Source organism: Fukomys damarensis, unplaced genomic scaffold (genome assembly GCF_012274545.1).
Source record: "Fukomys damarensis isolate Sample0158 unplaced genomic scaffold, DMR_v1.0_HiC HiC_scaffold_36, whole genome shotgun sequence".
NCBI classification, from domain to species: Eukaryota; Metazoa; Chordata; class Mammalia; order Rodentia; family Bathyergidae; genus Fukomys; species Fukomys damarensis.
Genome location: NW_022900948.1, coordinates 29,537,334 through 29,549,337, shown reverse-complemented (window position 1 = coordinate 29,549,337; position 12,004 = coordinate 29,537,334). Strand labels below are relative to the sequence as shown.

Sequence of the window (12,004 nt, the reverse complement as noted above, 5' to 3'; positions counted from 1 at the left end):
CCCCCCTTTTTTTTTTTTTTTTTTTTTTTTTTTTTTTTAATTTGAGACAGGGTCTGCTAAATTGCCCAGACTGGCCTCAAGCTTGTAATCCTCCTGGCTTGGCTACCCAGAGTGCTGGGATTACAGGTGTGTACCACTACTTCTGGCTTCTTTTCAACATGCCAAGACATTGATCACTTCCATGGCCTCTATACCAATTTCCTCTGTCTAGAGTATATCTTCTTTCTTCCAATCTTAGTTTAAATATCACCTCTCTGGCTTGAGAGGCTGTTTTGACTCTATTCAATTGGGTGTGTCCTTCCTGTCCGAACTGCCTTGATTTCATTAGGTTCTCAACAAAGTGCCATGTTTTTTTCATAGCATTTTTTAGAATTTACAGTTATGGAGGGAGGGTGTTGAGACAGTGTCTCACTATGTAGTCCAAGGCTGGGCTTGAAACTAGCTATGTAGGCCGGGCATGGTGGCGCACGACTGTAATCCCAGCACTCGGGAGGCTGAGACAGGAGGATCACTTGTGAGTTCGAGACCAGCCTGGGCTACATAGTGAGTTCCAGGTCAGTCTCAACTACGTAGTGAGACCCCGTCTCGAAAAACCCAGGCTGGCCTCAAAAATCACTGTGATCCTCCTGCCTCAGCCTGCCAAGTGCTGGGATAACAAACATGTACCACCATACCCTGCTATCAATATGTATTAAATTTGGCTTTGCTACATCTAATACTTGCCTACATAGTATTAGCTGTCCATTTATAAAAATTCTTCGGAGGTTTTCAGGAAAAAGTCCACATTTCTTAGCATGGCACATAAGACCCTTTGTGACATAGGGATGCTCATCTCTACTTTATCTTTAATTGCTAGGTTATCTTCAAATTTAATCTCAGTTCCTATGAACACAGTGTTCTTTGCCTGAAATGCCCTTTTCTTTTGTCAGGCTGACTCCTTTTCATCTGTTGATGTAGCTCCTTCCACACCCAGCTGGGCTAAGTTTAGAATCTTCCCCTTGTGCTGACATCTCTCATACATACTATCACTCTCTGTGGTAATTGTCTGCTTTTCTATTTTCCTCTACTGGACAATAAGTTCCTTTAAGCAAGGATTAGTATATTTACTGGGCATGGTGGTACACACACACCTGTAATCCTGGCACTGGGGAGGCTGAGATAGGAGGATTGCTGTAATTTCTAGGCAAGCCTGATCTACATAGTGAGACCCTGTCTGAAAAAACAAACAAAAAAGATTAGTATTTCCAACTCTGTAATCTCTTCCCAAAGAAAGGTTCAATACAATCTATTTTCATTTGCCATCCTAATATATATTTGTATGATACAGCAGGGGGACATTATATCGTGTATGTATCCACAAACATGATTGGCTTGCTTTGTATTAAGACTGATGAGTTTACATTCCCCACCCCCTCTTTTATCCCAGCAGTCACATTTTAAGAACTTATATTGATAGTGTATTACTAAGCATGTGTTTTAGGTATGATTAAACTTCAATTGTAATGAGTCTGTTTAATTGCCAGCGGACAACTTTGTAGAGTTGACTGAGTATCCAGTTAGTCTCTCTGTTGAGGCAATTAGTGTCACTGCAGAAGTGGAGGCAGCAGACTGCGATGGCGCGGGAGACACAGTGTTTGTGCAGCTGAACACAACAAAAATATGGATATGAGAAACCAACATCCTTCTTTTACTAGGTGTTAGACAATTCAAAAGGAAGTAAAAGGTATAGAATAGCAAGTAATCAGCTTAACTGGTCTGTCGAGTGACAAGAATTACAAGAACTTGGAGAGGATTCTAACAAAGCAAGTTTTTGAAATAGACTCTGTAGATACAAAGGAAAAAAAGACATTGAGCAAGCTAGGAAGAGGGTGGTACAAGAGACAACACCTTCTCCAAGAGTTGGAGCAGAAGGCAAACAACCCATACTGGATTGACATATAGAACATCTTCAAGAAGCCAGGGCCTTTATGAAAGAGAAAGGTCCTTTTATAACAGAGGCAACTGCATCACTGATAAAATTGAGGAAGGCATCCAGGATATCATTCTGAGACTGACACATGTTAAAACCAGAGGAAAGATCTTTTTGCAGCAAGCAAGGTATCACACTCTAACCAAAAGCTGTGCCATGCAAGAGATTATCAAAGACTTTATGAAACAGCAGCTTTCCCTGCCATTTTCTGAAACTGCATATCCTTCTGTCGCCAGAAATCAACTGATGTGTGAAGTGAACAAGATCAGAGGTGTCGTCATCATGCTTCTAATAAGAGTGGACAGTAGTAAGACTTGCAGGTACTTACCATGTGTGCTCTCAGGGCTGGTCGCCGAAGTTATTGAAGTATTTGGTTTAGAAGAGGGATACTACTCACACACTTGACCAGAGGCAGAACCTTTCCATTTTAAAACTAGGAAAGGTCCTCCAGAGGATAAGAGAAATAAAAACGAATTTCTTCAAGTTCAAAACCTTCCCGAGTTGTACCTGAGCTCCAAGACAGAAATGCAGGGTTTGATTGGACAAGTGGATGAGGTAAGGATGAGAAACTCCTGCATTTGGGAAGCCAGGAGAAGAGCTGGGATTGAAGTACAAACTCTGGTTACTTGTATCAACCTGAAGGAGGTCTGGAGAAAAGGAAGCAGTTTACTTGCGAGGACTACCTGTCGCATAAGGCATTTGGGATGTTCTTGATACCTGTCAGAGAAGTCTTCTCATTTGATGGAAATCGAACTGATAAGAATTACATCGGGCTGGAGGAGCTGCTGACCATGGAGTTGCTGACCCTGGATGCCATGGACAGGGAGAGGACAAGTGTAAGGCTGCCAGGCAGCAGGCCATGAAGCTGGCCCAGAACATCCTCAGCTATCTTGGCTTGAAATCTGATGAGTAGGAACCCTAAAACTACAGAGCTGTCATGGTTATCTCACTGGTTTGCACTTTATACATACTTTTATATATTTATGGAGAGCTCTCAGTTTATGGAGCCTAAATGTGATTTATATACACATATTTGAATCTCAGTATTTATGATGTAAGCAAATTATATTCGGGAACTCTACTGCTTTTGATGTTAAAAAACATAATTATAGCACATTAACCTTTCCATTTGGACCACCATATGGTTTATTTGGTTTTTTGTGTTTTGTATATGAGTTTTTAATCAAAATATGAAACAAACAACATTCATAATTTTTAAATGAGTTTTTCAAGCATTTAAATGCAGAAACTTTAGCATCTAGATGTAGATATAACCTTGTATAATACTAGGGGAATTAATGAGAAGGGCAAATTTTTTGGTAAAGTCTAGGCAGTAAGTTTTATTATGCTAAATAAAACAGAGGGGTTTTTTCACTTATAAGGCCGACTTGTTCTCACCTAGTGTTTGTGTTTGTTTGTATTGCCTATTCCTTCATAAACATTTTTGTTTGAAGAGAGAAATAATTATCTAGTGGGTTGACCTGTGTCAGAGCAATTTAGGAAGGAAGGATAGTCCTGCCCAAAAGTAAAATGGAATCAGTAGAAAACTAGTATTTCATTTTTTTTAAACTGAAGTTAGTTTCATTAGTGTGATGAGATTTTGCCACCAGTTGTTCATAGTGGGAAGTCTTTTAAATGATTTTATTCCAATTAGATATTCTCAGAATGATGGTCTTTTGCTTTTTATTTTATTTATTTATTTATTTATTTATTTATTTTTGGTATTGGGGATCGAACTCGGGTCCTTGTGCTTGTGAGGCAGGCAGCGGAACCACTGAGCTAAATCCCCGGCCCCGTCTTTTGCTTTTTAAAACTTGTTTTTCCTCCCTTCCTTCCTTTTTTATTTGATTTTTTTCTTTTGTGGTATTGGGGTTTGAACCTACCGTATTTGCACTGAGCTACATCCCCAGCTTTTTTTTTTTTTTAATTTTGAGACAGGGCCTATGCTGGACTCAAACTTGTGATCCCCCTGTGTCAGCCTCCCAGAACTCTAAGATTACAGATACGTGCCATCACACCTGCTGGAACTTGTTTTCATAATGGTGTTTGGGTTCAAGTTTCTAATGTCACATATTGGTTATATGGATGAACTAAACAGTAGTTAAGAAGACCACTATGTTGGTTGCATAAATATGACTTCATAAAGCTTTGGATTTTGGAGTTCAGATTTTCAGAGTAGAGGTGCTTAACCTATATAGTTTATTTGAATATTCTAAAATCTGAAAAACTCTGAAATCTTAAACTTTTCTGGTCCCAAGCATTTTGAATAAGGGATACCCAACCTGTACTTTATTTGATTTGCTATAATACTTGGGTATTTAATTTAATTTTAGTTAATTAATTTTTAGGTACTGGGGATTAAACTCAGGACCATTGCTCTGAGCTCCATCTCCAGCCCTTTTATGTTTTTAAGATAGGAGTTTCACTAAGTTTCCTAGAAGAGGTTTGAACTTGCTATCTTCCTGCCTCAGCCTCACAGAGTACTGATATGGTGTGTGCCACCACACCCAGCTCTGACTCACTGTAGTACTTTGATGTTGACCCTTAATTAGATGCTCACAGTTCACAGTAAGTGGTGTAGAATGGCAGTAATTCCAGGGAGTAGAGCAGTTGAGCTGCTCTCCCAATCAGGAACTCCATATTGAAGTTTTCACTTTTTTTTTTGTTTTTACTTTTCACTCTTTTAGAGAAAGTTGTTATCATCTAATATCATAATTACAGTCAGGTAGTAGTTGTTATGGGATCATTGTTAGTTTCTCCTTTTGAAAATAAACAGATATTCTTTGTGAATTCTGCAGCCATTTATCACTTAAGAGCCAAAATGTATGAAAATAAAATGAAGTCTGGCCTCTTCTCTAAGATCGATGGAGCTCAGCATCAAGTGTGCTCTCCAAATGGCAGTAAAACACTGCCTTGTCACCCCCAGCCCAGCTGCAGCCATTGCCATGGCCGCACAAATCCATGATTGAAAGGAACCAGGACAGTTGAAAACATTTATTTGCTTGTCCGAACCTTAAAAGTACACAGGATAGTGTAAGAGAACGCATGGAGAGATGGCACACTCATGGATTGTGTTGATGTGACAGCTTGAGCGTATAAACTGAATGCGGGGGGGAGTAGAGCAAAGAGCTTTTTCTAGAGAGGACTCTACGACAGATGCTTACCTAATGATGAAGAAGATTTTTGTTGGCAGCATTGAAGATGACACAGAAAATAATTTGAGAGGCTACTTTGAAAAGTATAAGAGAGTGAAATAGAAGCTGGGAGTTGTAGTACATTCCCATAATCCTAGCACTCGGGAGGCTGAGGCAGGATGATTGTGCATTAGAGAGTACCTGAGTTCAAGGCCAACCTGGGCCACATTGGAAGATCCTATCTCCAAAGCAAAACAAGATTGAGAGCAGAAGTTATTGAAGATGGACAGAATGGTAAAAAAGAGAAGACTTGGTTATAGCTTTTGATAATGATACAGTTAATAAAGTTCTTGTTCAGAAATACCACACTGTTAATGGGCACAACCGGGAAGTGCAAAAGGCCCTAAAATAAGGGATGAAGCCCAGTGGGTCACAGAGGTTGTGGGGGAAACTTTGGAGGTGGTGGAAGTAATTTTGGCCATGGTGGAAACCCTGGTGGAAGGGGAGGCAATGGTGGCTGTAACAGATTTGGAGGTGGTTCTGGTTAGAATAGTACCAGGGCTATGATAGTGTACCGGGCTATTGAAACCAAGATATTGTAGTGGATATGGTAGCTACGACAAGTTACAGTGGAAGTTTTGGCCATGATAAGTATGGTATTTTGGAGAACTATAATGATTTTGGAAATTATAATGGAAAATAGTAAAATTGTGGACATATGAAGGGGGGCAGTTTTGACGGAGGAAGCTTGGGCAGCCCCTGTGTTGACAGATATTGTAGCAGAGGCTTCTGAACATAACAGAAAAGGGCTGCATTTCTTAGGAGAGGAAAGGGTTGTCAGGAAAGCTACAGATTACTTTGAGACAGTTGTCTCAGATGCATTACAGGAAATGTAAAAATCTGCCAGAGAAGAAATAATAATCCACAGTCAAAAGGTTATTGCAGCTTAAATAGGAAACCATGATACCCAGTTTGCAGCAAATGCAGTGTAGCATCAGTTACGGCCCTCAGTCTGCTATAGCTTTTTCTTTTTGTTGTATCAGGTATACTGCCCTGTAAATTGGGGTAGTGTATCCCAATACAAAATTAAAATTTTAAATTTCAAAACATAAATAAGTCCCCAAACTTATGTACGTGTGTGTGTGTGTGTGTGTGTGTGTGTAGTGCTGGGCTTGAACCCAGGGCCTTCTGTATGTTGCCACTCTACTGCTGAGCTGTATCTGTAACTCTAACAACTCAGACCTTTTCATAAGACAGCATAAGCCTTTCCAGTGTTGTATAGTCTCATGGAGTCAGTCAGGCTGTAGATTTTTGGTGGTTATTGTTACTTTTTTTAAACCAGTCACATTATTTTCCATGTGTTCTTCTGAACAGTACATCTGCTGAAGCACTCTTCCTTCTTTCTCCTCTACTAGCTTTCAGGTGTCTTTCCAGTTACAGCTTCCTGATCTGAACCTGCTCTACCATACTTTCAACTTCTCAGTTCTTTGAGTCTGACAGTGGGGGCTTCCCTCAGTCCTAACCCCAATCATGCAGTGCTAAATAGTCTATTTGCTTGTTTCCCAACTAGAGTGAATGTAGAGGTTATCTTTTATCATGGCATGCCTGTATCCCTTTTGTACCAGTAAAAAACCAAAAACTAAGATATTCAGTTTGTTTTTTAGACCCTAACCCTTTCCTTTACTCCATGCCAAGTACATAGTAGGTACCAAATAAACATTTGCTAATTGAAAGAATGTTGCCTTAAATCCTAAAATTTCTATACTTTCAGACTCGCAAGAAACAGAAGGAAGATGTTGATGTAGGAGGCAATGATGGAGAAGGAACCATTGGGCTCAGCAGTGACCCCAAGAGCCGGGAACAAATGATCAATGATCGGATTGGTTATAAACCCCAACCCAAGCCAAACAATCGCTCATCTCAGTTTGGAAGTTTTGAATTTTAAAGATGGATTCCCTTGCACAACAGATCCCTGGAATGGAGTAAAATGATAGGAGAAATACCAGATTTAGAGAATTGAGCACATGCAGTGAAGCAGAGTATTTTACCTCCTGCAGAGGAAGATAAATTCTGCATGAAATTACTGATGTTCAACTTTCACACTAAGCTGGAATTTGAACTCTGGTTTGTCTCTGGAAAATTTTACTCTGTAGAACATCTGATTTTTGTTTTTTTAAAAATAAATATATTTTTGGAAAATTGTGACACATCCTTAATGTAGCTAAGTAGAACTGCTAAGCCCTGGGCTTTGAAAGGTAACTTCTAATAAAAGGTAACCTCATTCCTGTTTTCACTAAAAGACTCAAAGCGCAGAACATATTTGGTTGGACCATATTAATTTCATTTAACTCATTCAAGTATTTATTGAGTGGCTTTCATGTCTAATTAGCAAAGGTTTCTGCCCTTGTGGCTAGTAGATCGTATTTATTTTGTGTAAATCTGAGCAAGTTGTAAATGCCTGATTTGTTTTCCTGAATGACTTTGTAATTAGTTTGAGTATAACATTAGGAGGACAGAAAAATGGAGCAAAACTTGAGGAACTCTCCTGACAGTGTTACTGTTGTTCAAATATTTCTTCCTATCTCAACTTGTTTAAGAATTTTTTCCAGCAGGAACCTATCTTAGCACAGCTCAGAGTAATCTTGAATCATGCCGTTGTTTTCACCACTAAATTTAATGACAAGAAACCACTGCTGTGGTAGTAAACACCTGTGGAATTATCAGTTCTAAAGAGGCCCTATAACTGGGTTCTACCTACCCTTTTTAGGATAGTTTAAACCTGAGTAAAAACTTGGGAAAGTCAGGGATAGAAAGAGATATATAATAGTTTATTTTAGACATTCTTAAACAATCTTTACTCATCCAATTTTATTTACAACCTATCAATTTTATCTTACTGTTTTAAAAGCAAGAGCAACAAAAACCCTCCAAGACTGTCTCTAGATAGGGACATCAAGTTATATTAAAGCCTCGTGGAAATGCACGCAAAAAATCAAAGAGAAGAACAAGACTGCCTCAGCTTTGTGGCTATGAATCCCTAGCACAAATTAGCATGAACTGGCACAGAAGCAAGAAAACAACGTGCCTCCTGAATATCTTTCCCTGTCCTTACTAATAATAACTAGCACTGAGGACTGTATTTAAGATATTACTGTGTGCTTTAACTCCCATAAGAATACTTAATTCTAATTTTATAATAATTATTAAAGCTCAGCAATTAAGTGGTAGAGCTGAAATTTGAAGGCAGGCAGTTTGCTTTCTGAACTCATGCCTATAAACTTCATTGTTACATTGCTTTCTTGGTCTTCCTCTGCTGAGTTTAAGGAGGTAGAGATATTAAAGTGAGGTTACTGTTTAGGCTTCAGGGAATTTTCGTGCTATTTTATTACCAGAATGAGACAATTGCCAGACCAGTAGATCAGGGCTTATTGCAGCTGTTAATCTCTTGGCTCAACCGAAATCACATGCATCCACTCTTAGAATCTATTCAAATCTGGATTACCCAAATTCAGGAAGTTGGTTAGGAGCTTGTAAAGAGATACTAACCTTATCTAGAAGTGTTTATCTTCAATTTTCCTGAAAGCTGGAGGAAGAATATAAACAGTAGATAATAAAAACATATTATGGCTGGGATGCGTGCTTTGTGTGGGATGCCTTACCCTGATTGCTAATTCAAGTAAGTATTATTATTGCTCTTTTTATAAATGAGAAAACTAAGGCTTCAGGCTTGTTAGAATAACTTTTCCTAAAGTCACACTGCTAGTAAGCGGTGGAATTCAGAGTCAAACCTACTGACTCCAAAGTCCTTGCTCTTCATATTACACTAAGAAGACTAGGAATGGCCAGAATGACAAAATGCCCCCTGGGGGCCAGAAGCACAGCAAGCAACACCAGCATTCTGGCCCTACCAGAGGGACAGGCAGGGGCAGGGCTCAGCACAAATTTTGCAGTGAACTTAGAGGCTCAGTTCAGAGCCTCCTTCCTGATGGCATAAACACAGGAAAGGGACTATGATGTGACAAAAGCTAGCTTTTAAATTCAGGAATCTTTGGTACACTGAAATACATCCAGCTTTGTGAAGAACCTGTCTCCTTTGCAAAAGGTCACATAGATCTGGCATATACTAGGTCATCATGTTAAGTAGAAGAGAGGAGAGTGAGACGACAATGGGATCATGCCACTTAACAGCCCCTGACATCTTAAAAACTGATGCTGCAGGCCAGCCTTCATGCAGACTGCAGAGACCAGCTTCTGATATCACTTTGGGCAGAAAGACATACTAGAATCACAAAATCAAAGTATTTATTTTGTTCCTTTGCACATGACACTGTTAAAACATTTCTACTATAGCAATACTGCTCTCAAGAGCTTACAATCTTAAACAGTCAACATGAATTGTAGACTCAGTGATTAAGGCATTATTTCAAATGCAGACTTTCTATCTTTAGATGTATCTTCTGAAGAAGGGGCTGGAAAGGGCAGGGTCAAAATGACAAGACATAAGTATGTACTCCTTGCCTTATGCCCCAGCTCCTCATAAGGAACTCCTTGTGACTGGAACCTAATCCTAGTACTCACAACCTGAAAGAATTTTCGACAGTCCTACCACAGAAGTAGTGAAGAAACTTTAATTTTGAATCCTCTGAGGGTAATATTTGTGACCAATGGGGGTGCTGAGTGTTCCTTCATTAAAAACAAGAAACAGCACCTCAGATTTGTAATGCTGGGGAGGGTACTGCCCTTTACCTAGCTTTATAGAAATTCCAGTGGGGCAATTGCTTCTAGACACATACTTAAGGTCTCTATCAGGTTTATAATACCGATTTCTGATTGGTTATATCCATGGTATAGCAATGGCCACAGGATAAAAGACTGAAAGATTGGGAGGACAGCAAAGTAAGATGCCAAAGAAATGGAGACATAGCCTTCTAATGGGTTTGAAAAGGGAAGGAAAAAATAGTTTAGATCCAAAACAAGTCAATGAGGTCAGGCATTAAATTCCAAATGAACAGGGATACAGAAATGAAAGTCAATGAGATCACTGTGTCGACAAAATACAAGAGCTCAAGAAAGATGGCACTTAAGCTTTAACTTTTTTCTCCTTCACTAGCTTCATCTTTTGGCAAACTAGTCTAAGGATCTATAAAATTCATGCTTTTCAGATTAACTCTACTCCAAATATCTGAAGACTCGCCCCAAACTGAGGTTTCTCTCTGTGAGTTTAAAATTCATAGCACTTTATCTTGACTGTATTTGATTTTTCTCACCCCACTGATAAGGTCCTGTTCCTGGAAGGTATTTTATAGCAGTTCAGGCCTAGATTTCTAGAGAGCACCAGAATCAGCACTAAACATGGATTCTTATGTACATCTCATGGTTTTATTATTTCTTGGCTTCTAAGGAATAAAAGCTGTTCATACAACAAACTATTTCTATCTTAATGTTGGGCTGTCCAGAAGTACCTATCATTCACTTTGCTCATGCTACGTATCAGCACTACAAGGGGAGGAAATGTAAGAAAAGTTCAAAGGTCTAAATGTTGATTCTTGCATTTTAATCTCAACCCAGTAGGCTCAAAACCCTCTCTTGGTTCACAGATGTAGAAGAACACAGTCTTTGCTCTCCAATATTTAACTGGTACCCACAGAAAAAGTACAAATTTCAAAACCGCAACACAGGACAACAGGATAACTGTGTTTTATCTCCTCTGCCCTGAGGCACAATTGGATCTAGCACCAAAGAGGGCAGGAATGAACAGACCAGCACAAGAAGAATCACTTTAAAGAGGTAGTTTGGGAACAAGACTGCAATGTAGACAAACAACCGAGCAGAATAAAAATCCAATGTGATTCTTCATTGAGAAAAGAGGTTTTGGCCACGTGTGATCTAATAAAGCCCCCAAGAGTAATAGTAAAGGTGGTCATGCTGGGTATGAGGATGTACCTAGTATGGACATGGATGTTGGGGGATGAAGAAATTCTGGGCATCAGCAGACCATACCTCATGTCTCTCTAAAGAGAAAGCTGGGCTTTTGCCCTTCTGGCTCATGACTGGTTCATTTATACAGCAGAGCAAAGGTCTCTCTCCATATTCAGTTTCCAAGGAATCACAGATCTTTAAAAACATGGACTAATGCCTTTGTACATGCTGATGGAAGTACTTTGGTTATAGTCCTTCACAAATGTGCGTGTGATTACTTATACACACAGTTGGAGCTGAATAAATGTTTTGGAATGATTAAGTGTTGACCAGAAACATTTACTATGTGAGGTATGTGCAGACATACCACCTACCAACCAGCAATTCAAATTCTCATGCCCAATAACAGGGAGCCCACCCACCTCAGATGTACTTCCTTAGTTTAAAGCAGAGATTCTCAAAGTGTGGTCCTCTGGTCCACCAGCAGGGCACTACCTGGGAACTCACAAATACCAGATTTGGGGCTCTGGGCTTGGGGCCCCATAACTAGTGTTTTAACAAACTCTCCAGATGATTTTGATGCAGGTGAAAGTTTAAAAATTACTGATTTAGGGCCAGGGATTTAGCTCAGTGGTTCTGCCAACTGCCTTGCAAGTACAATGTCCCAAGTTCAATCCCTGGTACCAAGAAAAAAAAAAGAAAAGAAAAGAAACGAAAAAAAGACAAAAAAAAAATCACTGATTTGTAGGCAGACACATAAAAATGAGGAAAAAAATAAAACTTTTGTGCAGCTGGGACAAACAAAGGTATCAAGTCAAAGTAAAATGCCAATGGTTTTAAAAATGTCTATTCTATTTTCTCAAATTGATTGTCTTTTTTTATTGACAAGCTCATTCTAATAAAAATGTTAAGTGTGAACACAAGCTAATGAGTAACTCAAGAATACACACTCTGCAAGTTATGGGCCTACATTTAGTCTGAA

The 12,004-nt window shown here is 39.2% G+C and overlaps 1 protein-coding gene and 1 pseudogene across 5 annotated transcripts in view; both read left to right on the top strand.

Annotated features, from left to right (window-relative positions):
- The window catches only part of Cdc26 (cell division cycle 26), a 23,110-nt gene extending 15,776 nt beyond the window's left edge, over positions 1 to 7,334 (top strand). For all 5 annotated transcript variants that reach the window (XM_010639381.3, XM_010639378.3, XM_010639379.3 and 2 more), the window contains one exon: positions 6,875 to 7,334. In XM_010639381.3, coding sequence (XP_010637683.1) covers positions 6,875 to 7,048 — 174 coding nt within the window. In that variant the 3' untranslated portion in view covers positions 7,049 to 7,334. The remainder of the gene's footprint in view (positions 1 to 6,874) is intronic.
- LOC117284322 lies at positions 1,421 to 3,634 on the top strand (annotated as a pseudogene).
- Positions 7,335 to 12,004: the final 4,670 nt, after the last annotated feature.